This window comes from Galleria mellonella, unplaced genomic scaffold (genome assembly GCF_026898425.1).
Source record: "Galleria mellonella isolate WM207_F2 unplaced genomic scaffold, CSIRO_AGI_GalMel_v1 utg74, whole genome shotgun sequence".
Classification (NCBI taxonomy): domain Eukaryota; kingdom Metazoa; phylum Arthropoda; class Insecta; order Lepidoptera; family Pyralidae; genus Galleria; species Galleria mellonella.
In genome coordinates this window covers 2,393,364-2,420,091 of record NW_026442147.1, presented here as the reverse complement: position 1 = coordinate 2,420,091, position 26,728 = coordinate 2,393,364, and the positions used below count along the sequence as shown (strand labels likewise).

At 31.5% G+C, this 26,728-nt stretch overlaps 2 protein-coding genes across 6 annotated transcripts in view; one reads left to right on the top strand and one right to left on the bottom strand.

Annotated features, from left to right (window-relative positions):
• LOC113516026 (putative uncharacterized protein DDB_G0277255) overlaps positions 1–26,728 on the top strand; it is a 47,939-nt gene that overhangs the window by 1,178 nt on the left and 20,033 nt on the right. Inside the window, exon 1 of one of the 5 annotated variants that reach the window (XM_026900365.3) lies at positions 21,189–22,333. The exons of 1 other annotated variant lie outside the window; for it this stretch is intronic. In XM_026900365.3, coding sequence (XP_026756166.2) covers positions 22,282–22,333 — 52 coding nt within the window. In that variant the 5' untranslated portion in view covers positions 21,189–22,281. Of the gene's footprint in view, positions 1–21,188; positions 22,334–24,627; positions 24,749–26,728 lie in introns of those variants that run through there. 3 more of the 5 variants (XM_026900360.3, XM_052901022.1, XM_052901023.1) reach the window with 3 other exon arrangements.
• LOC128202069 (uncharacterized) lies at positions 1,098–9,528 on the bottom strand. The gene is made up of 3 exons (XM_052901026.1): positions 7,993–9,528; positions 6,080–7,468; positions 1,098–1,267 (listed from the first exon to the last, which is right to left on the bottom strand). The coding sequence occupies exons 2-3, from the start codon at positions 7,461–7,463 to the stop codon at positions 1,263–1,265; spliced, it is 1,389 nt and encodes a 462-aa protein (XP_052756986.1). The 5' UTR covers positions 7,464–7,468; positions 7,993–9,528; the 3' UTR covers positions 1,098–1,262.

Below are 26,728 nucleotides of genomic sequence, written 5' to 3'. Positions count from 1 at the left end.
AAGACAACTATGCTTTGTTTGATATGTATATATCTTTGTAATATTTCCATTTAAAATTTTGCATAATTTTGTTTAATTTCCATTTAAGATTTTTTTAATGGGTGAAAATAGAATAGTATCTCGCCTGTGCTATGGGTTTATGCAAGCAGAGCACCAATGTGAGAAGTTAGGTACATGAAAACAGGTTGGTTAGCCCATTGTGATAAATTCAACAAGAATTAATCATGATAGTTTCCAGACAAAACTACATGGGTCTTGATCTGATAGGGAGGGTATATTGCTATGTATGAACCCTCTTTACTATTAATACCCCCCCCCCCCCCCCATTTCATTACCTTACGAAAACTAATATGTCTTATACTTAATACAAAAATCCCGTAAGTAAAATAAATATTAAAAAACATGTGTGGAAATATTCAAAGAACATTAATTAATTTTCGTTAGTTTCGGAGCATTCAACTACTCCAAATCTCTACGAAGCGAATGAAATATGAAAAAATATATAAATATTTATTTAAATATATAGTATAATAAAAAATATAATATATTTATTCGAAGACTATCCTCTTTCCCTTTTTAAAATAGCATCAACACGAAGTAAAGTCATTCGGTTGCCATGAAAAGAATCGACGAAATCGATTTAGATTTCGCGAAATATACACAAAAATGAAAAACAAATTGCGACTTCTGCTTAATCGCATACTAAAATGACAACAAGAACCTTTATCCATTCATTTCCATAAGACAAAACGCGCGTAAAGCGAGCCGTACCAACAAGCAATGTCCAATTGAACATAAAGTTGGAGTTAGATCAAGCGAGCGAAGCGAATACTCGTTTTTCTTATGTTTATTTTATACCACTGAAATGACAAACATGCATACGGTCTACCTAATTGTAAACGGTTACCGTAGCCTATGAACGCCTACAGTACCTGGCGTTATTAGGCTACGGTTGTGTTCCAATTTTTATTTCATTTAATCGTACTAGCGTTCAGATTCTGAGAACATTGTTTCGTTCCTCGATTAATGATGAGGAAGTATACATACACAATGCGTAAATGGCAGGCTGTAGGTACCGGGGAAGGGTGGGCTAACCTATTTCTCTCTCTTCAGTTATACTCTCTTGAAAACTCTTTCAAGAGAGTATCGTGGTTTTCATTATTATAGTGGATTGTTGACGAGGCTCTTCTTCGCAATAATGCTCTGCTTCTTCTGCAATAATAATGCTTCGCAATAATTCAATGCTCATAGCCGAGCGAGGACTAACCTGTAATAATCAAATGGACCCTTTAAATACTATCTGATAGAGGAGTCAAGTTTCCGGAATCCGTATGCATAAAGTGTATGAAATGAACATTTCTGTAAGAATCCTTAGACCTTTTCCACTTTGTTCTCATTGCCTACCGTACGAAATGTAGTGTGAAAATAGATAGTTTTACTCTAATGCCACCTTAAATTTAGTCCCCCTAAAACAAATGGCTATCGAATCTATTGATAAATAGGTATGTTATTGCTACCGCATGGATAATATAAAATGAGACAGCAACATACTATTTTTTGTTCTTTCTCATGCGTATGCTAACAGAAACGTATCTATAGATATAGATGTAAAGTTAAAACAAAGAAGTGCCACTCATTTGCAACTTCTTTGTTTTAGCTTTTCTTTTTATTATTATTATAATTTTTTTGAGTTATTTGTTTTAGTCTAATTCCACCTCAGTGGACCCAAACAAATATGGAGTCCGCTAGTCAATGTTTTATCGCAGTATCTATAGGAGGTAATGTATGTATGCAATGGCGCGCAAAAGGCTGGGATTGCGTCATGAGTCGAAGGTGTTTCGCTAGTTTGCGACTGTAGAACAAATATCACGCCATCCGAGTCGCACTTAATAAGGCCTTTATCGAATAGTTGTCTTTCTAATAGTTAGATAAGTACTGCAACAATAGGAATCCAAGAATAGATATCAGAGACATTAATTCCTATATAGTAGATACCTAATTACTTATCTGAGCCAATTTATAAGGCGTCTAACACAAATCGATTTATATAATCGTTAGTAGTAGGTAGGTAAACTAAATACTACGAAACGTAGTAACTTCCATGGGCGCCGGCAGCATGGTTCAAGGGGATTCACTTGCACGCCCCTGTCGTTACTGGGTTACTGTTTCAATTTGTGCATACATTTATAATTTATCTATATTTTATATTTCCAACCGACTTCAAAAGGTTCTCAATTCGGTTGCACTTTTTTAACGTTTAGTACCGCATAACTTCGTTAATTGTAAATCAATTTGGAAAATTCTTTCTTTTATCTAAACGGATTTCTTCCATAAAATTTTTATCAAAATCAATTCAGTAGTGTAGTCATCAAAATTATAATTAAAGTCGATTTTATTTTGTGAAACACAATTTTAATTGCACAAGGCTGAACATAATTTTTTAACAATTTATATTTAAAAAGGCGTTGTCCGCGTCCGTTCCTCTCCACGTTCTACTCGCTAGTGTTGTTTGAAGGAAGAATGTTGACATGTTCCCCTTGTATTTGTTCCGACAATACTAAACGAATAAAACAGTATCCACTCGCACTCCACGCGCTTAGTGCCTCTCTATAAAGTAACCACTAAAAGTTATAAAATCCTTTGGTTTTCCATGTCATGTAAGCGCACTGTCATATAAACTTAAATTAGTTAAAAGTTTATTGTGTAGATACAGATACACCTTCCTTAAAGTAATCTTGGCGACGCCCATGGTAACTTGCTATAAAATAAAGTTTAAAAACTGTTAGTTAACTTATAGGAAACATACCTTATATGTTTTTCATAAATATTTACGAAATATTTGTTTATTCTAATTTGAAATTTTGGTGTATGGAAATAGTGTTATTAACACACATATGTAGTGTCTATCTATGTGTATCTAGCCAGACGTGCTTAAATCTGGTGAAAAGGTTATAAAGGATAATAAAATTATAAAGGAAAATTATAAAATTAAAACAAGTGGTTAATTACTGAATAACGTTTGAATGAAAAGTATACGAATATTTTGTTACGAGAAAAATCGGTTGCACATGATTTTTACAACATAAGAAAACACTAGGAATTAGGAAACAAAACACTCCCTTTTAAGATGTTAATATATTTTCTGCATACAAATTAAAAATATTCTACGTATGTTCTCATAAATTTATTTAACAAAATTAGCAACACTCGGTAAACGACTGCAAGGAAAGAGACAACTCATCTTCGTCTACGGAAATAGATAAAGATAGATTAGACAAGTACCTATTTAGTATATTTTATTTTATTTACGTATTTAAGTAGTTATTGTGTTTCCTAAAATATGATTAGACACAATGATGGCTGGCTCGTCCGTCATACTCGTAAACGGGTGCTGCCTTAGAAACTGGTTAGGAACTGGACTCTGACCACTGCAACTGATTTATTTTATTGATTTGTTTTAATTATATACTATATATTTTGAATTTTATGATTTGATATTGCTTAGTAATTTATATTTACACAAATTCATTATTTATATGTATATATAATTAAACTTTTTGAAAAAAAAAGAGCAATATTTGAGTTTCTTCTTCGTTCGTTCTTGGATGAAATTGCATTCCGAACGAAAAATAATGGAAAAAGTGATTATTTAAAAATGCTTAAATCAAAGTTTACCTCAATAAAAATCTTTCTTTATAATAAATGCAAAAATTTAAAACGATAGATGGATGGAAAGACGTTTGTTATTCTTTCACGCAAAAATTACTAAAAGAATTTTAACGAATTTAGTACATGAAGTGAGTTAAATCCTAACGTAGCATATAGAATACTTTATATACTAATTTACGTCGGTGAGGCCGTGGGTTACACCTAATTTTGTACATCTGTATATAAAAAACAAAGTGATATGTCCACTAAAGTATTTTCCGTAATGTTACAAAAGCTACTTAATAGCAATCAATCTTCTCCACTACATCTTTTCTAAAATACTATCTCTAATTAATTTTGTTTATATTTGTCAACCCTTTAAATTATATCGAAATTCAATTATCTGCAGTTCAAGTAAACTCTTTTCATCTATTTAGAGCCAAAAATTAGAAGACCAAAATAAGTACATAATGGAAATTGCGACGTTTATTTATTATATTTCCACTTCTATGGCTTCACCGCCATGACATAGTGTGTGGCTTCCGACAATTACTGAATTGAGGTACTAATGAGTTACGAACAATAATCGTCAGAATCAACTGAGAACGTTAGTCAGCAAGTCATCTTGGCCTTAGTAGATACCTAATGAATACATTCATAGGAGTTCATAGTCGTTTGTTGTTGTCGTGTGTTATGTACCTACTTTTATACTTCATACTACGAGTATCTATTGAATTTCTTATTTTAAGTTATTTTTCATTTTGTTTTTTTTTTAAAAAAAAAAAAAAAAAAAAAAAAAATTAAACAGTCAAAGTAAAGTGTGTTAATTAACGTAACCCATTCCTTAACTGGTGTTCATTAATAAGGAATGAAAAAAAATTAATTGTATTTTTCGAAAAAATAACAATATGTACCAACGGCACTACATAATAATAGGTGTCTACATACCTTTTACTCCATAATACCCTTGGTATTAGGTATGTATTACCTTAGTATTACCAGAGGGAGACCTTGTACAAAATTCGTACCTCTGTCCCATTCGTGTTTCAACCGTAAAGCAGTTGTGTTTGTATGGCTGTGTGGTGGGATATAGCGTAAATTTACAGGGTACAGAGGAATACACCTGAGCCCACAGGAATGACAACGCATGAGGGGGAATCATGGGTGAAACAGTATACTCTGTTATGAGGCGATGGTTATCACTTTCCATCAGGTGGGCCGTCAACTTGTTTGTCATTCTAAGTTGTATAAAAAATGTTTTCTTTCCTAAAACCACAATTCTTAAATTTGGCTTGAACTTGATTAAGTTTACAAAAACAGTAATCGAATCCCAAACCTTTTGACGTCTATTAAAATTATTGAATGTACTTACTCATGATTGCCAACTTAAGCTCATTAATAAATATTAAGAGAAAAAAAAAGACGTAAATAACTTACATAAGTTCAAATCTGACAACAATATTTACAGGCAGTAATCAGTAATAAGACATAATTTTGCTAATATTTTGATAATCGCAACCTTAATTTATATCAAAGACTTAAAAAAATACTTAATATTAAATAATATCAAGTGCAATATCTTACGTCAATTACTCTGTACACTTAATCGATGTATTCAATCTTTGGAAAGCGTTTATGTTTATGGGGTTCCGTTTTAATATTTTCTTTTAGAGATGGGCAATCCACCTGGGTGGGTTTAAAGTCTGGTGGGTAAAAACCGGGTGTTTTGGGTTTATTGGGTTTAAACCCCATAAACACCCAAATTTTTGGGTGTTTATGATTTTGTACTTCATCATCGTCATCTCAGCCGCAAGACGTCCACTATACTGGACATAGACAATATTATTATGCAGCCTACAGAATAAAAAACTTTTAATTTGATTTTGAGTTTATTAAGAAAGAGATGAAAGTAAAATGTAAAACTACAGTCAATCACTGTCAGATTCAGAGTTATTACAAGCGATGAATTGTATAGGTTCGATAGGCTCTATTTCGTCTAAACTGTTATGTTCATTTACTTGCTCAATGAAAGCTTCTAAGGTATTTTCTTCATTAAACTGAATGTCCTCGCATTCAGCTTTATGTTTAAGATTCCAGTTATAACAAATGAATGAAATTTTTTCAGTTCTTTCAGTTGTAAGTCGATTTCTTTTGTTATTATGTATGTAGCCTTGGATACTAAAGGAACGCTCAGTGGCTGCCGAAGTACAGGGAGCTGATAGAATAATAGTTAGATAAGTACGAATCGCTACTTTGCTTAACTCAGTGGAACCACAAATACCTTTCCACCATATTAGGGGCTCAATGCTATCTAATGAGCTCCATACAAATCCTCTGGCCCAAAAGTTTTCTTTAGCTTTATAACACGCCAAATCTGCCATTACATTTGACAAACTTAAGTGTTGGCTTAAATTGTAGATAAACTCCATACCCTTAAGTTCTTCCTCTTGAGTAAGTTCGACTCCTAGAGTCCTGGGGTCTAGAATATATGCTGCAAAATGTATTGGCCTCATTGCCATATTGCATCTTGAAGATACTGATGTTAGAATCTGCTGTTTGCTTTCTTCGCTCAATGTCGAAATCTCATTTAATGCAAAACGTATCTTAGCTTGTACATCTCTAAATGTAATGTATGTGCGATGCAAACGATTCTGGTCGCTCTCTAAGTAAAATATGCTTTCAGTGACTGGTTCCAAAATACTTATACATTCCCCTGTCTTCGTCCAGAAATCATCACTTAGAATTAAATCTTTAATATCTCTTGAAATTACCACATCTTCTCTAACTGTTAATATTTGCAAAGCTATCTTATTTGCTTTCAAACTTTTTAACGAAGTAACATGACTTCCCCATCTTGTAGCACAAGGCAATTTTAGTGTTTGTGTAGAATCTTCACCCTGCCTTGATTTTATCAACAAGGAACTTAATCGTTGACTCCTTTTAACAGTTTTTATTATATTTATGGCTTGCATAATAAACACAGTTACTTCTTGTATCTTTACAATATCTTGGCACAACAAGTTAAGGATATGTGCACAGCAACCGAGAGGAACAACATGTGGATATTTGAGTTTTGTTAATTCGAATGCCTTTTGTATATTTCTAGCGTTATCGCCAATAAGTACAAGAAACTTATTTGCTCCATACACTTTCATTACTTTTTCAACTTCTTGGCTAAGGTATTCACTAGTGTGAGGATTACTTTCTGTATTCAAACTTTTAACGTATGCAGGTTGAGGTTTTGATATAAGAAAGTTTATTATTCCTTCATTTCTTAAATTAGACCAGCCATCGCACTGAAGGTGTAAGTAACTACAAGCATTTAGTTCCTCATTTAACTCAAAACGCATTTCTCTATATATTTTATCTAAGTATTTTGTCGCTAAAGCTTTACGTGAAGGTATTTTAAATTTTGGTTGCAATTTTTCGAAAAATTGTATCCATAAAGGATGTTGCACCATCGATAATGGCGTCCCTGTTACAAATATAGCTCTCGCTAATTCTGTTTTTATATGATCATCGGTGTCTTGAAACTCAGCATTTATTGTAGTGTTAGCAGACGACGAGGGGCTTATAAAAGAATCATTTGTCTCTATCTCTGACAGTCCAGACATTTTGGTTTTGGACGAGCTATCTTTTATAAGTTTCATAGAGTCTTTTAATGTTTCTGGAGATTTTGGACAAGTGATAAGATGTTGAAGCATTTTGGCAGCATTACTGAATTTGTAGACCTTATTACAAAGCTTGCAAGAAACAGACTTGTTTGGTAAAGTACGGTAGTGCTCCCATATGCGTAAATCTTTAGGTCTCCCCATTGAACCTAAAAAAATGAACGATGATTAGTTGGTCTGACGAAAATTCAACAATAGAGTGCCTATTTTTTTACAATGATTATTTCTTGTTATTTACAATAAATTTATTAAAAAAATAATAAAATAAATACAAAAAACCTTTGTAAAATTACATCTCCTCGGAGGATTAAACGCAGACGCTAGTTTATTATCGTATTGTTCTGTATTTTTCTCAGCAACTTCTTTAATTCGATTAGGTACTTACGCATATTATGTTAAAAATAAATATCTAGTACACATCTTAGGCTATCCACCATTATTATCCAATGACGACTCTCAGCTAACTATGCACTATCATCCAAAATAAACGTGTATGGAAAATTTTATCCCAGTCGGTTGAGGATTGAGGATAATTGCATCAACATACGAACATACCTACATACTTTTATTTACATAACGCAAGCTAAATAAAAGCTTGTAATAATACATCTAATTTTAAGTTAAAATTGTTAAGTGATCATGATATAATTGTATCATTCACAAATCCACTTACCTTTAATTATTTCTTGTTAAGTATAAATATTATTTCAAATCTGCTCCCTTAATATGCACTTTTTTACTGCTTTTCCTACCTAACACGTTACCAGGAAGTCACGTTACCAGAGTCAGAGTAATAGTGAACACGTTTGACAGTGATTGTCGTCGCCTCATATTCAGCGTCGACGAATAGGGGAATCCCCAGTCATAATGTATTGCATGCGTGGCGGTCTTACTTCAAATCCATAAACAAAGAGATAATTACAGAACTCGATACTAGATGGCGCTGTTTTTGTTTGAAGAAAGTTTGCGGGCTAAAATACATAGAATTTCATCAATGACTTCCACAAAGAACAACATTTCTGTTTTTTCTAAGTCCGTATCTCTTCCGTATATTTCATAAGATATAAGCTTGGGCTACATTGTTATGCAACGTGATTTTGTCGCTGTCTTGCTAGCAGGGTTGACAGATATACGATTTAAATCGTACTCATACTATTATTTGTCTATTTTTTAATGTACGATCGTAAAGATTATGATCGTAATTCGCACAAAAACATACGACTTTTTGGTTACCTGGCAACATTTTTATTATGAAACGAACATGCTCACATCATCAGTCACATGCAACAATTTATTGGGGATTTCCCCTTCACATCTGGCAGTCCTGCTTGCTAGAATATAGGTAAGTCAGCCACAGTTACTGACGATCGATATTTAAAGGGTATTGTTTTTGTGCTAAATATTTCATAAAAACGTTATTTAATACTTTGTGGATTATTAATTTAGTTGATAATCACTGGAAGTAAAATGGATGCTAATTTGAGAGATCAAGATCTTCGTATAAAACAGTTAATAAAAGAAAATCTACGTAAGTACTCTTTTTATACCTAGGTAGGTAAGGTATAATAAACAAAAAAGGTACTTAGATCGCGTGTGTTCGAAGCATTTATTCTAATAAATTTAATTTAAAATTGTAGAAAGAAAAAAATGTCTGCCAAGCCGTAGCCGAAGCCGATCTCCAAATATATTTGGCGATAGTGAGACCCAGTGTCCAGATGATTTACCCAGCGTCGTCGCAACAAAGAAAAAAACGAGGATAAAGTAAAAGAAAATTTACTGAAAGAAGAAACAAACTGTTCTAAATGCTTAATTTATGGAGAAGAGGATAAAAGAAATGAGTATTTCGGACTGTTAGTGGCTCAAGAATTTAAATATATACGGCCATGTGTGCGAACGAGGTGTTATGAAGAAATTTTAAAGTATCTACGGGAAGCAAAAGGCCAACATGTTGATCAACTGCAACATGAAAACACTGAAAATTAATTACTTTCATTTTATTATATATAGATTTTTAAAATTTCCTGAAATATTATTAGTTAACGTTTTATTTAATATTGTAGAATTGATCAATACAATTTATAAAAATAATTTATTGGTATTACTTACATATTTTCAAAAAAATACGTAAAAACCTATTTTTTTGGGTGATTATGGGAGTTTATGGGTGTTTATTGGGTTTTTACCAAAGCACCGGGTTTAAACCCGGTGCTTTGCCCATCTGTATTTTCTTTATATTTATTGGTGTAGTTAATAATTGTATTTCATATCGAGGTCATAGGGAAAGGGATTTACTGCTCTTTATTATATATGATATAATAATATATTTTATAGACATGCCTAATAATATTCAATAATTTACTTATTCAATAAAATGTTATTTACATATCTATGTGCCTATGATGCCTTAGATTATCATTTGTAATCTGCAAGTAATATTGCAATTATTGTTCTTCACCCGCTGATGTCCTACTGTTGACCACGCGTCTCCTTTTATGAGGATATTACTGCACTGGACAGCCGCTATGTATACGAGATTTTTTTAAGGCAAATTTTGTATATAGTTAGAAGAAAACTATTTCGATTTATTTCTTTATATTGCCTAAATCTGATTTATTTCTAATATATTTCCATTATTTATTACTCACCACATCTTGGTACGGAACCTTCAGTGCGCGAGCTCGACTCACGCAGAACCGGTCTACCATTTTTTTTTTTATAACAAAGCAGCCAAATTCGTTTGTGCTAGTCACACTATTCTTTTGCTTTCTTATTTTTTGTTACGTTCTATAATATCTTAATTCATTTTTTGTAAAATGTAGTATTACCTCTTAATAGACGATAGATTATGATCTTTATAATTTATTATAGTTTAATAAAATTTTGTTAAGATACAGTTACATAAGTTCGCAAATAACTTTAAGTACTTAAGTTACAACTATTTATTATTTTTTCATAATTTGGTCACGAAATAACATTTTTATTTATGTAGGTACGACTCTATTAAAACTACATATTTTGACTTTATACCTAGTTTCCTGCGTCCTTCGGATACATATCTACGACATAGGAAGTTATGTTCCCCTCTAGGGAACATATGAGGGCGTTCTCAGTGGTCTTCGATACTGTTCCTTTCTATTTTAGGTTATATGATGAAATTTTAATAATGCAATTCCATATAACTGCAATTTAAATTTAGGGGCTCTGTATTTTTTTTTTTTGTAGTGAATACAAATGCATTTTTGTTATCATAAAATAACAATTTATTAAGTTGCATAAAAAAATTAAATTTTAAATCAGCAAACACACTCGAGAATCATATATCCGATGGATCAAAATCCTCTTATTTTAGCATTGTATATTACAAAGAAGAGAAGTTTAATGACATATTAAGACATCATCTTCTGATCTTTTAACCAACTCCCTATATCAATCAATATTATTCTATACCGAATACCAAACACCAAATTCTTTCAATCTATTTACCAGACTTTGCACAAAAGTCGATTGCTTGGGCACCTCTGTCCCATTCGTGTTTCTACCGTGAAACAGTTGTGTTTGCATGGCTGTGTTTCGGTTTAAAGGGTGGAATATGGCAGTGAATTTACATGGTACAGAGGAATAACACCTGGGTCCTCAGGAATGGCAACGCATGAGGGGTATCATTTGCGAAACAGTATATTCTGTTATATCCATGGTACTGCTCATGTCTATTGGTGACGGTTACCACTTTCCATCAGGTGGGCCGTCAGCTTGCTTGCTATTCTAAGTAGCATAAAAAAAAATTGTTTGCCGATTAAAAGAGAAGATCAAACAATCGTGACGAAACACATCGATGAATGGCGAGATATTTCGTGTATCTACGATTAGATTGAAAATATTTGTTTTTAACACGAAATTGTGTGTCAACACGCTTCACAAGGATTTTGCTGAAAGAAAAACGGCGGCTTCTATCGTCAAAGTGAATATGGAACCAACATGGGACAAGTCTATATCGTATGACCAGGACAACGAATTGCAAAAAGAAATATCATAATTAATTCAGAATTGACAATGTACTCGTAATCGTAGTAACATAGCTACAGAATTTTTCTGTGGCATTCGAATCATAACCTTTTCCTTTTGAAACTTTATACTAACAGAATCGGTTGTCATCAAATATTTAGCGTGTAGGTCTTCGCCCACATGCAGCCAAACGAATTGATTGAGACGCATTTTGTTCGTGGTCAGCGTAATAAATAAGTTCGGATATCGAAGGTCATCGGTCACATCGTCAACGACAGTGAAAATGCTCGTTGACGTCTTGCATTACATAATTGTGTGCATTGATAATTTTAGATTTTTTTCCATGAAACAACACTGTATGAATCATAAACATATTACTGTGGTACTTGGAGTAAAGATTAAAAACATTAGAATGTAAGTTTATTCGCCGCGAGTAAAACAGCGATGGTAGTCTCCAATTTTTGATGTGGGTAAATTGATTTAATCGTCATCATTATATCAGCTATCAACTATATATATATATATATTCTTTATTGTACTAAAACATACAGTAACAACAATAAATTAATAACAATGTTAGCAAAGGCGAACTTATCTCTAAAAGAGATTTCTTCCAGTCAACCTAACGCAGTGGCATAGGAAATAGTGAGTGGGCAGTAGTAGTGCAAGACAGAAATTAAATATTTACATTAAATTATAAATCATTATATATATTTACACATATATACGTTAAATACAACATATAAATATCAAATACAAGATAACACAATAATTCCACAGCTGTACAGCACGATGTGCAAATGAATTACCCATAAAATGGGTTTTACAGCTGGGAAGCTTCAGTACCCTGCACTGGTTCAGACAAAGACGTCTAGGTCTGGAAGGAGGACGTAACAATTGGAATCGGGAACGAAGGTAGAAAGGAGAATTGAGATCATTAAGGACATTATATAGGACCGCTAGGACATGTGTCTTATGACGCTGTCTAATTGGGAGCCACTTTAAACGAGTGCGGTATTCCGAGACATGATCATATTTTCGTAAGCTATCCACTACTAAACACTTTATTATTGAGGGGTTTTTTCCAATAATTACCACGCTTGGCAGGCGGATTGGCAACCGCAGTTAGATTTTGTTGATGTTTTAAGAGGGACGCTGCTGCCCATCCTTTGAAGTTCCCTTAGTCGCGTCTTACGACACAGACAGAAAAAGAAGGGCTGGCCCATTCTATGCTAGAACCACACGGCTATTGTTAATTAATATGGGTGGGTTCAACATATAAATACCATCATTTGCGAAATAAGTCATCAATTCAAAATGGATGGATATAACATAATGTATACAAAAAAAATGTCGAAATAAAATACATGTTGAAAATGCACGATAACGAGTAAATAAAACCACTAAGTAAATACCTACTTCATTTATATTTGAGCACTTATATTGTACTGTATGCACACCGGTGGGATAATAATATAGTTTTATTAAAATTATGAGTCATACAATATATGCATACATATATGCATATTGATATTATCGTAATGATTTATTCTCATTATATTTGTTTATGTCGTGGCTATTTTTATATCATTTATCACTTATTTATGAAAAAAAAGGCTAGTGACTATGCAATAACAATACATTTTAATTGAATGTAATTAGTACTGACTTCATTCTATTATCTTAATCGATAGAAGCTAGTGTTTTATTGAGATTTAAAATATAGCCGTCAGCAATTGTTAAGATAGCCATAACGTATCCATTTATGAACAATGACATGTAATTTGTCCTCATTTGATCAATACCAAGCACATTGACTCCTCTTTGTCTAACAATTCATGATCATTTAGCACAATTAATGCTATTCGTTAAAATAACCTTTATTCCCGTCATAATTCGTGTTCATCCTGTAAAGTCCAAATATGAGGTTATAAAAAGATTCTTGGGTTCTATGAAGCCATTGTTTATATACAATGTGTGTAATGAATTATCTAACATGCGTGTTACTATAACATTTCTATAAAACGAGCTTACTTCGATGGTGAATATTTTTTTTCTGGGTAAGTGCGCTCCATCTTAGTTTTTGTCATCGCTTACTATCAGATAAGAAAGATCAAGCCCATACACATCTTGAAACAAAAAATCTAAAACAAGTTCAAAATAAAAAAAAATACATATACATAGTTGTATGTGCACATATATACGTGTACACCCATGATCCTACTAATGTTATAAATGTGAAAGTTTGTAAATATGTTTAACAATTTGTTACATTTTCACGCTTAAACGACTAAACGGATTTAAATTAATTTCGATCTACATATAGATCAGATTCTAGTTTAACACACAGGACACTTTTAATTTTAATTGACGCAGAAAAAGTCACAGCATTCAATATATTTCATGCTGTCGCAACTATAAAAAGTAATACTCTACAATTGAAAATATACGGTATAACTATTTACATTAGGTACGGAATGTAGTTTTAATTGCGTAATTGCACAAAATGCACACTGAACTACTAACATAAATAAACTGCCTCATGATAGCATTAAAGCGATCAATAGGAAATTGGGATCATCAATCATGTATTCTTCTTTCGACATCAGCCTGATATCCATTTGAAATAGCTGCAAATAGGTCACTATCTACCTATTACAATTAATGTAAAGAGATTAACCTACACCAAATAAAAATTAATATGTTATTATAATTAACTTAGATCATATACATCTAGACAGTGTCTACTTAAAAATGCTTCGACAATGCATTACGGCGTAATATTTTAAATAATGGAAAATAGTAGCGTTAAAAATAGTATTTATTTATATTTATTATATTACCAACTAAATTTTACCCGCAACTTTGTACACGTGGATTTTAAATGACGTATCAAAATAGGTCTATTTTTCAGTTTAAATTGCCACTTTATTCACTAGATCTTTCTGCTGTATGTATATATGTACATGTATGTATATTCAGGAACCCAACTATGTAAACCGCATTTCATTTGACGCAGTAACTTTCGTGTGATGCTGGAACAAACTGTTATGGCTTCTATTATTCTTGTTAACAACCCTTATATATATATTTCTTTTTTCTTAAAAATCTCCTACGACGTCGGTTATTTACAATTTTATTATATTAATAAGATGTTATACTTTCAGACTTTTATACAATAAGAGAAAAACAACGCGTCATCCAACAGTTGGTTGACCGTTTTTTAGCACGTTTTTTAACACCTGACACTCCACCTAAAACTATTTGATCTAACATTATTAGCTGTGTAGTCATTTACAAAGAACACCTAGATATTCTACTCGTAATACACTGTCACAGCGGCACTGATATGTGTACCAGTTACAATTTTAAATACAGTAAAATTTTATCTTAATAATTGTGTTGATCAAAATATGGTCACACAAGTATATTTATCTTATATCGTATATTTTAGTTAGGTCATAATAATATGTAGACCAATCTAAAATAATTTATCTAAGGACATCTATTTTCAATATCGATAAAATATTTTATGATATAATATTTTGTATATACTCGTATAGTTTAGATATCAGTGAGATCATATTTCGTTTTCATCCTTATCATGGTAGTACTTATAATTATTTTTATTTATTTAATAAGGTTCACATACAACTTTTACATTTTACATGCAACTTAATAACACAAAAAATAATTTTGCCTAATGTAAAAATCTTTTATACGCGAACACCACGTGCACTATTATAATATTTAATAAATCATTAACAATAACAGTAAGATTATCTGAATAATAAGTAATTATGAACTTATGTCTAAGATTTTCCGCAATAAGCTATATCTGCTGTTGGTGGGATTATAGAAACATATTATGTATAATATTTGATCAAATAGTGTAATAACACCCAGGCAATATGCATAAACAGACTACAGAGTTCAACAACCCAGAATTTATTTTAAGGTTATGATTACAAATATAAGCAAAGTACCTAATTATTTTTACCACCGACAGCCAATATTGTAGTGTTATTTACTCTTTAAAAAATTGTCACAATAGTTAATTGAATGTAAAAGTATGAACACATGGTAAACCTTCGGGTCGCCCACACATTGTGCATTTGATTTCGGACACCTGTTCTTTAATGTGACGACAGCATACTTGATTAACTAACTACATACCCGATTAACATAAGGTTATTTGAAGCCCTTGCAAGATAACAAATATACATAGGCAGTTAACGAAAATTTTGCAAACAAATTAATTAGTAACTCTGAATATCGTACTAAGAGTAATATAATAAAATTGTATCTAGATGATGCCTGTACGTGGGAGATATTTGAAAAAATCCTCATTAATTTGGTAACCGTTGTTATGATTTGGAGATGTTTTAAGAGGGACAATGCTGCCCATCCTTCGCTTTCCCTTAGTCACTTCTTACGACACTCACATTTATAAAGGCTAATTTCCATCTAGCTCTCTCAATGAATATCAACAGTACAAATCGTAGAACAAAACAGTGTGCACGATAACAATAATCACGAAGGTTAAGGTACAAATATACGATTATCAACATCGTGATTGACAAACAAATCTTTTAAGCTTCGATATTTGCATACGAACTCAATCATGCCTCTTTCAAAATTATGCATTGTCTGCGTGTAGGTACTTGATATGTATTCAATCACTATGACTCTTTAATTATATCTAAAGAAACAGTTATGTTACTGAATATTATCTCCGGTTAACAATTACCTTAACTACGTATTAACTGTTAATAATGCTGTTATTAGTTTGTTTTTACCAAGTACCCTTTTAAGTAGTTATGTTTCGTGATGATTTTAGTCTTCTGTGTATCTATCAATTAATGCAAGTTAAGAAATATCTCAGAATGAAAAGATCTATTTTCACTGAATTTGATGTGCCAATCTACAATTTTTATAGTTTTATTACCATACAAGCTGATCATTTTGCATTTATACTAAAACGTAATTATCTATTTGCATAAAATTGGTTAGAGCTACTTTCTATCAAGGATGATCAGTTACACAAATATCTTGATTTAGTTCTAAAACTTAAGTAAGTTGTAGTTTGCTAATCTCGATTGTTATTTATTTACAATAGAAAACTTTCTTATATTCATTTTTTCGCATAATAAAAGAGTTCGTTGCTCTGAACTCGAGAGAATATAATTTATGCTTTGACGTCCATAAGCAATCACGCGAAGTAGAATTATGGCAGTTGCGGGTCAATGCAGCGTCACAAACCATTAAAGAAGTCTCATTTGGAATCGGAGCCGCACTTTTAGTTGAGACTGGAAAAAAATTTTGCAGTTTTGTAAAAAAAACTGGGCACCATAACCAGCAACCGCAAAATACCTCGAGAATTAGTGTTGCTCATGCTGAGAATACTTTAAAATTAAAAGGAACCTTTAAAAATTACGTTTAAAATTATTTAAATGCTGTCAAATTTTGTTTGCAGGTTTAAAGATTTTTTGTTAGCAATTTCTATTTTTATTTGTATTATGCAATAGTAAAATTATAATGAGCTGAATTTAGTCACGTTTAATGTGAAATCAGTCTATTGTTTCATGTGGTTCTAGTCTTGAAATTGTGATCACCGCTAGTAGCGTGCGATTCTTTTACGTTCTACGTCAGTTCCTTGTTTCAGTGTTGATGACAATAATAGGTTATAAACAGGTTTTGTTTTATTGTCGTTCTATTTTGTCTCTCTCGTTTGGTCTCGTTCATATACGTAGTATGTAAATTATGCTGGTGAGAATACTTCTGTCATATTATGGAGGACATTGACATGTTTCATATGATTAAGTACGTACTCCTTTAAGATTAAATATTATAAAAAAATTTTTACTTTATTGTTCAATTCGATCTAAACAGTAAGGTGTTTGCTAAATATAAGCAAAAAGATAATCAAACAACATCTTTTGTTACGTATCAACATATTTATATACCAAAAAGTTTTAATAAACATGTGCAGGTAGACCACTGTAGTGTATTAGAATTTCTTTGGATGTCTAACAGCACTCTAAGATTTAAATTCGAGATTTATCGATGCAATTTAACATCATTCTTATACATGAAAATTATTTAAGTTATCAATATGTTTTACACTTAATATCAACTAATATATATTAATTCATTAATTTATTTGTGTGGCATTTAATACGTTCGAATTTTTGTCCACCGTGGATATATCACACAAATAAAACCTTGTAAATAAATTTCTAATACATCGCTCTTTATGTATCTTTGTGCAACTAGCCTATCATTCCTAAAGTTAAAAGTTCATCGGTACGAAGTTTATCGCGGTCAAGTGTAATATTTGTTTAACTTTCGGTGCATTGCATTAGTACACATGAAATTTTATATCCGACATTCAATATTTATGTATTTACCCGTTATGTCTTCATACCTACTATCACTATTGATATCATGTTTTGCTTTTCAAGCGTATCAAATTCCCTCTTTCACCTCGGTTTAGATAATACTGTAATCAAATACGTTAATGTACTGAACTTTCCATTCTATTCATATTACACAGTCATGTTCATAATGCTATGAAGATTAATGGTAACAATTTTAAAACAATTAATTATAAAATTCATTATATTTAATTTAATGATTAATCAAAAAATAAATAAATTTTTAGCGTTCATATTATATGATTAAGCTCCCTTTAAGATTAATATTCCAATTCCATGAAATGAAGAAGATTTTAATCCATTTAGTTTAAATTTTCTGTTACATTATAAACGCGAACAGACTAATTTTACTTTTGTGACATATTGAATCACAGTACCTAATAAGTTCACTGTCGTAATAATCACCATATTCTTTAAATTGCAAATACTTTCCGTGCAACCAATTTACTCAGTAGCTGAAATATATGGTGTAAAATAAGAACATGAAATTTTATATCCGACATTCAATATTTATGTATTTACCCGTTATGTCTTCATACCTACTATCACTAATATCATGTTTTGAAGATCAAATTCCTGCCACCTCGGTTTAGATAATACTGTAATCAAATACGTTAATGTACTGAACTTTCCATTCTATTCATATTACACAGTCATGTTCATAATGCTAAGAAGGTAGGATTAATCCAAAAACTTTTTTAGCGTTCATATTAGGCTCCCGCAATATTCACCATGAAATGAGTAGATTTTAATCCATTAGTTTAAATTTTCTGTTACATTATAAACGCGAACAGACTAATTTTACTTTTGTAACATATTGAATCACACCGTTCTAATAATCCATCTTTAAATGGGCCGTATGCTTGTTATATGGTGTAAAATAAGTGGTATAAAAAAAAACACGTTGAAGATCACATTGCATATTTATTTTCACGTATGGACTGGCATTGTTTTTTATTGTTAATTACGGATATTATTTTTTAAATATTTATGAGATGAAGAAGGATATTATCCCGATCAGTATCCCGGTCACGCGGTCGAACTTATGGGTAAAAGCTTGTTTTAATAATAATAGTGTCCCTATTATATGACGACACTTTCTCTCTGGGTCACATGCCAGTTCGGGCACGTCCACATTTTATTCGTTTGACCTTTGCAATGGGAATTCGGAACGTTATTTCGTGTGTCGAGTGATGTGCTAAAACTAGATAAGTCAATCTATGTGAATCTTTTAAAAATAATATTTGAGTACTGTGAATGTTTCTAAGTAATTGTAGACTGTGATGGGGCAACTTTCCTCGTGTCTGGTCGAGCGCATCCACGATTGCCAGTAAGTTGGGATGCGCATGTGCAGCCAACTGTGAGTTACTGAGCGGTTCGTCTCGCGCCATCGAATATAATGCTGGCCAACTTTAATTATACTTTTATAAAAATCATATATTTGCTTTAATTCCTCTTTATTGAATAAATCTTTACACAATTACGATCCATCAATAAGATTCTCATTCACAGACGGGACGTATGAAAACAGCTGCGCGAATTAAACCTACTAATTTCATTGCTCATCTAAAACAAATTTGAAAACTAATAAAAAAAGAGTGGAGATCTCATAAATATGTAATTATTTATAGTCCCTAAAATATTAATGTATACTTGTCCAAAATCATACAATAATAATGAAATAGGTACTTCTTGGATAATTTTAGCACTGTATATTAATACATCTGATAGTCTGTTGACAATGTTATCTTTTAAAGTTTTACAATATATCCTTGACATATCTAAGAGCTTAAAGCAATGTACCAATGCATTCAGTGCTTAAAGTCTTGCAAATGAAGCAAACCTAAACAAACTTTTAACACTCTAAACAGTGTGACACAAGCAATACGTATTGATCGTTAACATATTTCACGGTCTAAGTGTGCATCGTTTGTTTTGCGAAATGGCTGACTGTGTGTGCAAATACAATTCAGTAAACGGCATATAAAATCTTTTGTACAAACATTTCTATTGTTTAAATGTTCATTACTGAATATTTAAATATATTTCTTATTTGTATTTAATGTTTGCCTATTAATGCCATGCGACATGAAGGTTATTTTGTCGTCCGGCAAAATTTTGCCAAATCTCATTTAGGAGTCTATGAAAGTCACACAAATATCAACCTTTTATTCTTTTCACTTAAATAAGCAAATGTAGCAAACATATCAAACAAATATTATTTTTAATCTCACGAATTTCATCACAAAAATTCACTTCCCATAAGATCAGAACTTGTCGTTTTACAATTCTCAGTAAATTACAAAATATAAATAACATCGTTTGAAACCATTTTTAATAATACATTTAGCAATTAAAATTTAATAAATTTTAACTACATTTATAATTAGACCTGTTTATTAATTTATTACTTGTGTGGGTACATACTCCGCCTGTTTAGTCTTTTTAAGTCATGTAAAGATTATTAGAATATAATTATAAAAATATTTCTATTATTTTTAAAAAACCAATTTTAGTAAATGCACATATTGTGTATTCAAATAATGAGGAAGTCATTATCACCAAGACCAAATTGGTCATGTTGAACTGAAGCGGATGCATAATTATTCTTTTACGAGTACAGTACTAAAGTGGACGTGATCACGAAGGAGTGTTTATTGAATTGTTATACTAATTTAGCTCTCTTATATATTTAAAATTCATACTAGTAATTTTCTTTAAATTAAAACTAGAAGTAATAATAGAGATAATACAAGAATGTGCCCATGTTTTTATGTACTTACTGTTTGAATTAAAGAAATTATTATATATTATTTATTATTATATATATGAACAGAAATTGACTGGAATTTGCGCATTACAGAACATAAAGTTTTGTTCCGTAATCTGAATGGCTAGTGTGAGTAGCACAAAGATTTATGATTTTGACTATGTTCACGTTTAAATCGTAAGTTTGTATGTTTGAATCTGAGTTTTCAATAATAATTATGTAAATCTTTGCACAATTTATACTAGCCACTTTTAACTTGAAACATGAGATATGAAAGATAAAATTCCATGCAAGTGAAGCTATGGGAAACTGCTAGTCTATTATAGGTTAATCAATCCGCTTTTATCCAGATAATAAACCACGGTAATATTCATTGCAACGGACATAAATGTCAGCGAAATGATATTACGTACTGGTAATGTATAATGGGAACGTTAAGTTCATATGAAGATTTATTATAGGTTCCTACTTGATTAGAATTTCACGCAAGATAAAAAATATAAGTGTGTTTACGACGATAATCACATATATGCTATCAAAGTTGCAGAAGGTATAAGAGAAATAATTTATTAATGCATACCTTTACTTAAACAAGAATTATCTATATGTGTAGATAATATTGATAATTACTACTAATAATTATAATTCAAAAATGTTTATCATATTATACCTATTACATTCCAATTTATATTTTAGATTTAATTTCCATTGACTTGTTAAAATCTTAAAATCTTGCCACTTTTTGCCACCTCGTCCCATTGTAGTATTATAACCTTAATACTTCTGTCCTGCTTTATCATTAAATAAATGCCATATTTTTTTTCTTCTCACACCCTTCATGATTTATGAGGGTACAGCCCATTCTCGAAGTGAGCTCGGTATGTTTCTCGAAAATGCCATTCTCGTCTCATTTTTAAAAAGTCAGCGGATACGTTGTCTCCGGTGTTGTCACCACCACGCCATTGAAACACTCCGACCGATCTTTATGACTTGATTCCGTTTCATTTCGCCGCTTGATTGGGTTTCGACGGAAATGGTATTCTATTAACGGATGGGGGTTCGTGATTTTGGGACAATTTTTGTGTCAGTTTTGAACCGAAGTTGCCCATTACAGTCGTGTTGTGCGCGTGCGCCGGTGCGTGTTAGTTGCGTTCGAAGCACGCTCAAGAATAGCCGTCATTGCGATGGTTCCCGCCTGAAACATTTACTGTCATCCGTAAAGCGTTGGTCATAAACGGCTAGTAACCGGCATCGGCAGTTGCGTAACAGAACCGAAGTCGTCCTTTGATACAATAACGCATATCTTGTTTAACACGTTGTCGAAAAAATACTGGCCTCTCAGTATTCTTTTTGAACGATACCTGTAAACCCGCGCGTGTTAACTTTCGGTAACTATTCGTTCGTTATCATCTGATGCCTGCCCACGCTTGATAAAAAAGATAAGAGTGACTAAATAAGATCTGAAATCAGGTTAATAAAAACTGCATTTGTTTTCTACTATAACTTGGACTTACAATTGGTTTTTTTTTTTTATAAACGTAATGTACGCATGAGTGATGCGCCTGCCTCGATGCAAGTGTTGCGCTGGGCCTATTTTCGTACCACGGAAATAAGAGCGGCAAAAGGAGCAAAAAGCACTCAGCCGGCTGAAAAACTGGAGGACGCAGTGCTGCGTGTATTTCTGTCTGTTGTGGATTAATGTGTGTAGCTCTTTTTCTGTGGAAGTGATTCTATCTGCTGACAGTGTAGAAAAATGAAGAAGAGAACGATATCGAAAATAAAGTCTTTATTTGGATCAAAAAAAGGTAAATATTAAATTCCTAAATTTCTAACACATTCAGATCGAAACATTATTCTGAAATGAAATTAAATTGAAATTTATTTGCTAGATTATTATATCTGCTCTGATTATCTTAGTCACGTTGATGTTTAATAAAAAAAAATACCCATGATGATATCCTATAAAGAATGCCATCTTTTTTGGTTTATAGTAATGTTTATTACTTAGTTTTTGAAAATCAAAATTGTAATACTGGATTTTTAATGTCAATAAATCCATATTTAATTATCCAACAATAAATTAATTAAATCAAATTGAGATCCTAACAAAATATTGGTATTTTCTAATAAACTACAACATTTAAAATTCTAATAAACTTGTGATCGTCGTCTCTAATTGCTATACTTATCGAATTAGAACATTTCGCGGAACGCAATCTCAGTTTTTCATATTTTTTTTATCCGTCAAAGAATTTAAGTGGTAGAATACCTTTTTTACACGCAAGCAGCTGGGAACACGTCTGCTTTTTTTTTTCAATACGAATACTTACGTCAAAAGCACCCATCCCTACTTGTAACAGCTGCTGGAGTTTTAATAATAAGTTCGCCTTCAGTGTGATTTTTAAAAGGGTCCATAAATTCTCGAGAGTGAAATGCATTTTAACGGCCGCACTTTGTATTCATTCTTTCCCTAATAAATATATTAATATGTGTAAAAACACAGTTTATGAGTTAAAAATTACAATTTTCATATTATTTGTATATACAAATATTCAAACTTTTAGATTACAACATGATTTGTAATTTGACATTGATTAGATTTGGTAATAGATATAATGTACTTACCTAAAAACATAACGATTGTAGCAATGTTATTTATTTAAATTTATTTATTAATAATACATAGTACAAAAGTCGTGGTAAATTTTCCATATTATCTACTCAGACTCCCTACAAACTTGTCATTAACTATAATTAAATTTTTAATTTATACTAGTAATTTAATTTCGATTTTAATAATCTATATAAAACATTTTTCTATGACTAAGATGATAAATGCGAAAGGGTATTGATTGGTGTTTGCTAGTGAACTTATTTCTATGTAATTTTGCAGAAAGACCGTAATTCAATAATTTACGAGTATATGCCTAATGTAACAGGAAACAATTTTAAGTCTTCATTTAATTTTATTAATAATATAGATACATTTCTATATGAATGGGTTCTTACAAATTCTAATAATAATTACCTTTATAATTTTTTATTGGGACTTACTTGTGTATTAATATCACAATTTTCTTTAAACATAACTTAGATGTTGTCAAAACTATTATGTTCAATGAATACAAATTACTTTGAAATTAACCTGTTCGGTTAATTAATAATTCAACGTGCGTTATCGTAAATTTATGACCCTGCTTGGACCTCACCAAATTGTATAGATGTTTTTAAAATGAAAAATATCTTTATTTAGAAGTATCGAATATGGGAACACCCATTTTATTAAGGAACAATATTATTCAAAAAATGTGTACACCACAGGTGTCGTAAAAATTAAAACAATACAAGAGAATTTTCAACATAAAAATAAACCCTATTATCTTTCTTTTTAATGAACATGGTAACCCTACTTGCGCTATCAGCATACGCTGTCTGGGCACCAGTAAGAGATTATAGGTGAGGATGAAATAGGACAGATCAACTTACTATAGCTAACTGACTTACTTACATTCCCAACTATCATATCTAACTGGTGCCCGCCAGTGTATACCGATTGCGCAGATGGAATTACCATTCCATTCTCATTCACTATTTGGTAGTATAAATTAGCACAGAATACTTAATAGAACTCAAAATAAAATTCCTATCTCATGGGAAGGGGCACATGTCGTGCATTAGCATTGGTTATTAGGACAATAATGATTAAATTTAAATAATTAAAATATTCCTAAATAACACCTTGCTATTAATAAATTACGTTCCTTAAAATATCAATAAATTGAAATTCATGGGATAAGGTTTTCTGGACCAACAATTCACATCAATCTCTTATGATTTAGAATTTAAACACAAATGAAGTTTATAATTATAATCCCAGACTGATAAAATATACCTATAACTGAGCCACCAAGTTACACTCGTAGAATCATTTGAAGCTATGTTGACTGCGATAACTCAAAATGCTGTATTTACATTTCCATAAAGGCTAAGAAGCATAACACGTCAACTTAGCATAAAACGTAGCTGATAAGCACGTGGCAAGAGTTCTTTAGGTACAGACGTACAGTGCTGAGCAGAAAACGTAACGTTTATTGTTTTGAGTTCAGTGTCCAAGATAACGCTCTCAAAGTTACATGTTTTATTTGTGTTTTGGTGCTAGTTTCAGTTTGTTCTTAGCATTTAAACAATGCTTTGCGGTCTAAGTTTTCGGCGCAAGAAAGGTGAGATGTTTTGATAATTTCAAATACGACCTATAAATTACCTAGCAACAATATATACTCGTGCGTACCTTGCTTATACGAGTATGCTGTAACATCTTATTTATTTCTTTATTAAGTTTTATCCCATGACTTCGTTCGCGTAACCGGAATATATTGATTGACAGCGATAAACAGTTAGCCTATATCCTTCTCCATCTCTTAAAAAATATAATGCTTCATATGCTACTTTTAACATATAGGTAAACTGAAAATCTCTAGAATGATCTATCTATTATATCGTCTAAACTGTATTTCTACAATTGCAAAAACTTTATCTGTTTAGAATGACTACTAAAGCCGCGGAAGTCAAGGACAGTATAATTATATTTAGTCGATACAACACAGCTTGAAAATAAACAAGAATATCATTGAATAGGTAAAATTTCATAAAATATGAAGATTATTTTTACTTTGTCTGTATCGAATCCTGAAAGATGGAATAAAATGTTTTTGTAATGCTTTCTCCGCTGAATGAATGCATAATAATCATACTATAAAACAATGTGAAAGTAAGTTTATCGATTTGTCTGTCTGCTTAGAATTCAAATCTAAATGGTTAAAAATATTTTCTCATAGTCTTCCATCTTATAATTTGAATGGTATGGATACATTAAACAATGCATTGACAATTACTTTTTAATTTACTATAAAATATAATATTTATACTGCGCGAAAATTTAACGAATGGTAGAAAAGGTGGTCAGTAACTATATATTAGATATAAAATAATTTGTATTTAAAATAAAATCTCTGGGTACACACATTTTATTTTGAATCCTTGAATATTAAAAATGGCTTCATGTAATTTTTTAAGTCTCTATATATTTTTGTGTTGTATCTGATGGCATGTACATGATTAATTGTGTCTCAACATCAATCAACTGATGTCAGTTCGCTAGACATATCAGTTTTGCACAATATCATAATCATCAACTCTGTTGACATTTAAAGCTGTTCCGTCGTGAGGCTCACGTTGTTTCCGTGGGAATTTTCTATACATGCGTTTCTCCACTTTAATGGTTAGATTTTTATCCCCGACTGGCTGTTTTCCGTGGCTTCGGAGCACTTTATCTCCCCTTCCCGTGGGAAATTGCAAAAAAACTCTTTCTGTTTAAATCCTTACTAAAACTCACATTTCTAGTTCCTGTAGTTTTACTTGTGCGTTAATTCTCTTTATGTCAATAAGTTAGAAGTTTAGCTTCTTTTCTATATAGATCATAATGTCCTATATATGTTCTTAATTGTTTATTCAGAACATATTTATTGTAAATAATAAAGTCTCTATTCTATTTACTTTTATTACAATAATAAAATACCTATATTTTGAAAGAGATCCTTAACTAGGTAAAGTTACCATTACTTAGAAACTATAATATTATCATAATGATTAAAACTTTTCATTAATAATTCATTTATTATCTAATTATAATTTGTCAGTTACTACTGTTATTTTTCGATAAAATTTAAATGAATTGACATAAATAATGGTTATCATTATTTAAAATAAGGCTATTGTTATAAGAGCACATAATAACACTTGCGTAAAGAATTAACATTCAATGAAGTTGAATTGCTAAAAGTGAAAATTATGACTCGACAACAGCACACTAATGTCTGTTTCAAGAATTGAAATTATAATCACAAAAGGCGATTGTGAAGCAGAGAATATTTGTTGCGCTTGTATAGCGCGTTGGCATTCAAGAAGACATTTGAGATCGCCGTATTAATTTTCACAGGCGTCTTGTAATACGGAATCGACCGATGGAATACGGCGAGCGCGGGGAGATAGAACAGATTTCTATTTGTTTACAGTCTTGCACCAACACTGCAAGCCTTTGGAAATATGATTCATTTTACTTTCTCTGACTATGCACTATTTTAAAATATAAAGCTACGTACCTTGGGTAATAAACAGATCATGTTATTGATTAGGTACAAAAT

Excerpts from the sequence above, each read along its gene's own strand:
- LOC128202069 (XM_052901026.1), bottom strand. The coding sequence starts at position 7,463 with ATGGGGAGACCTAAAGATTTACGCATATGGGAGCACTACCGTACTTTA.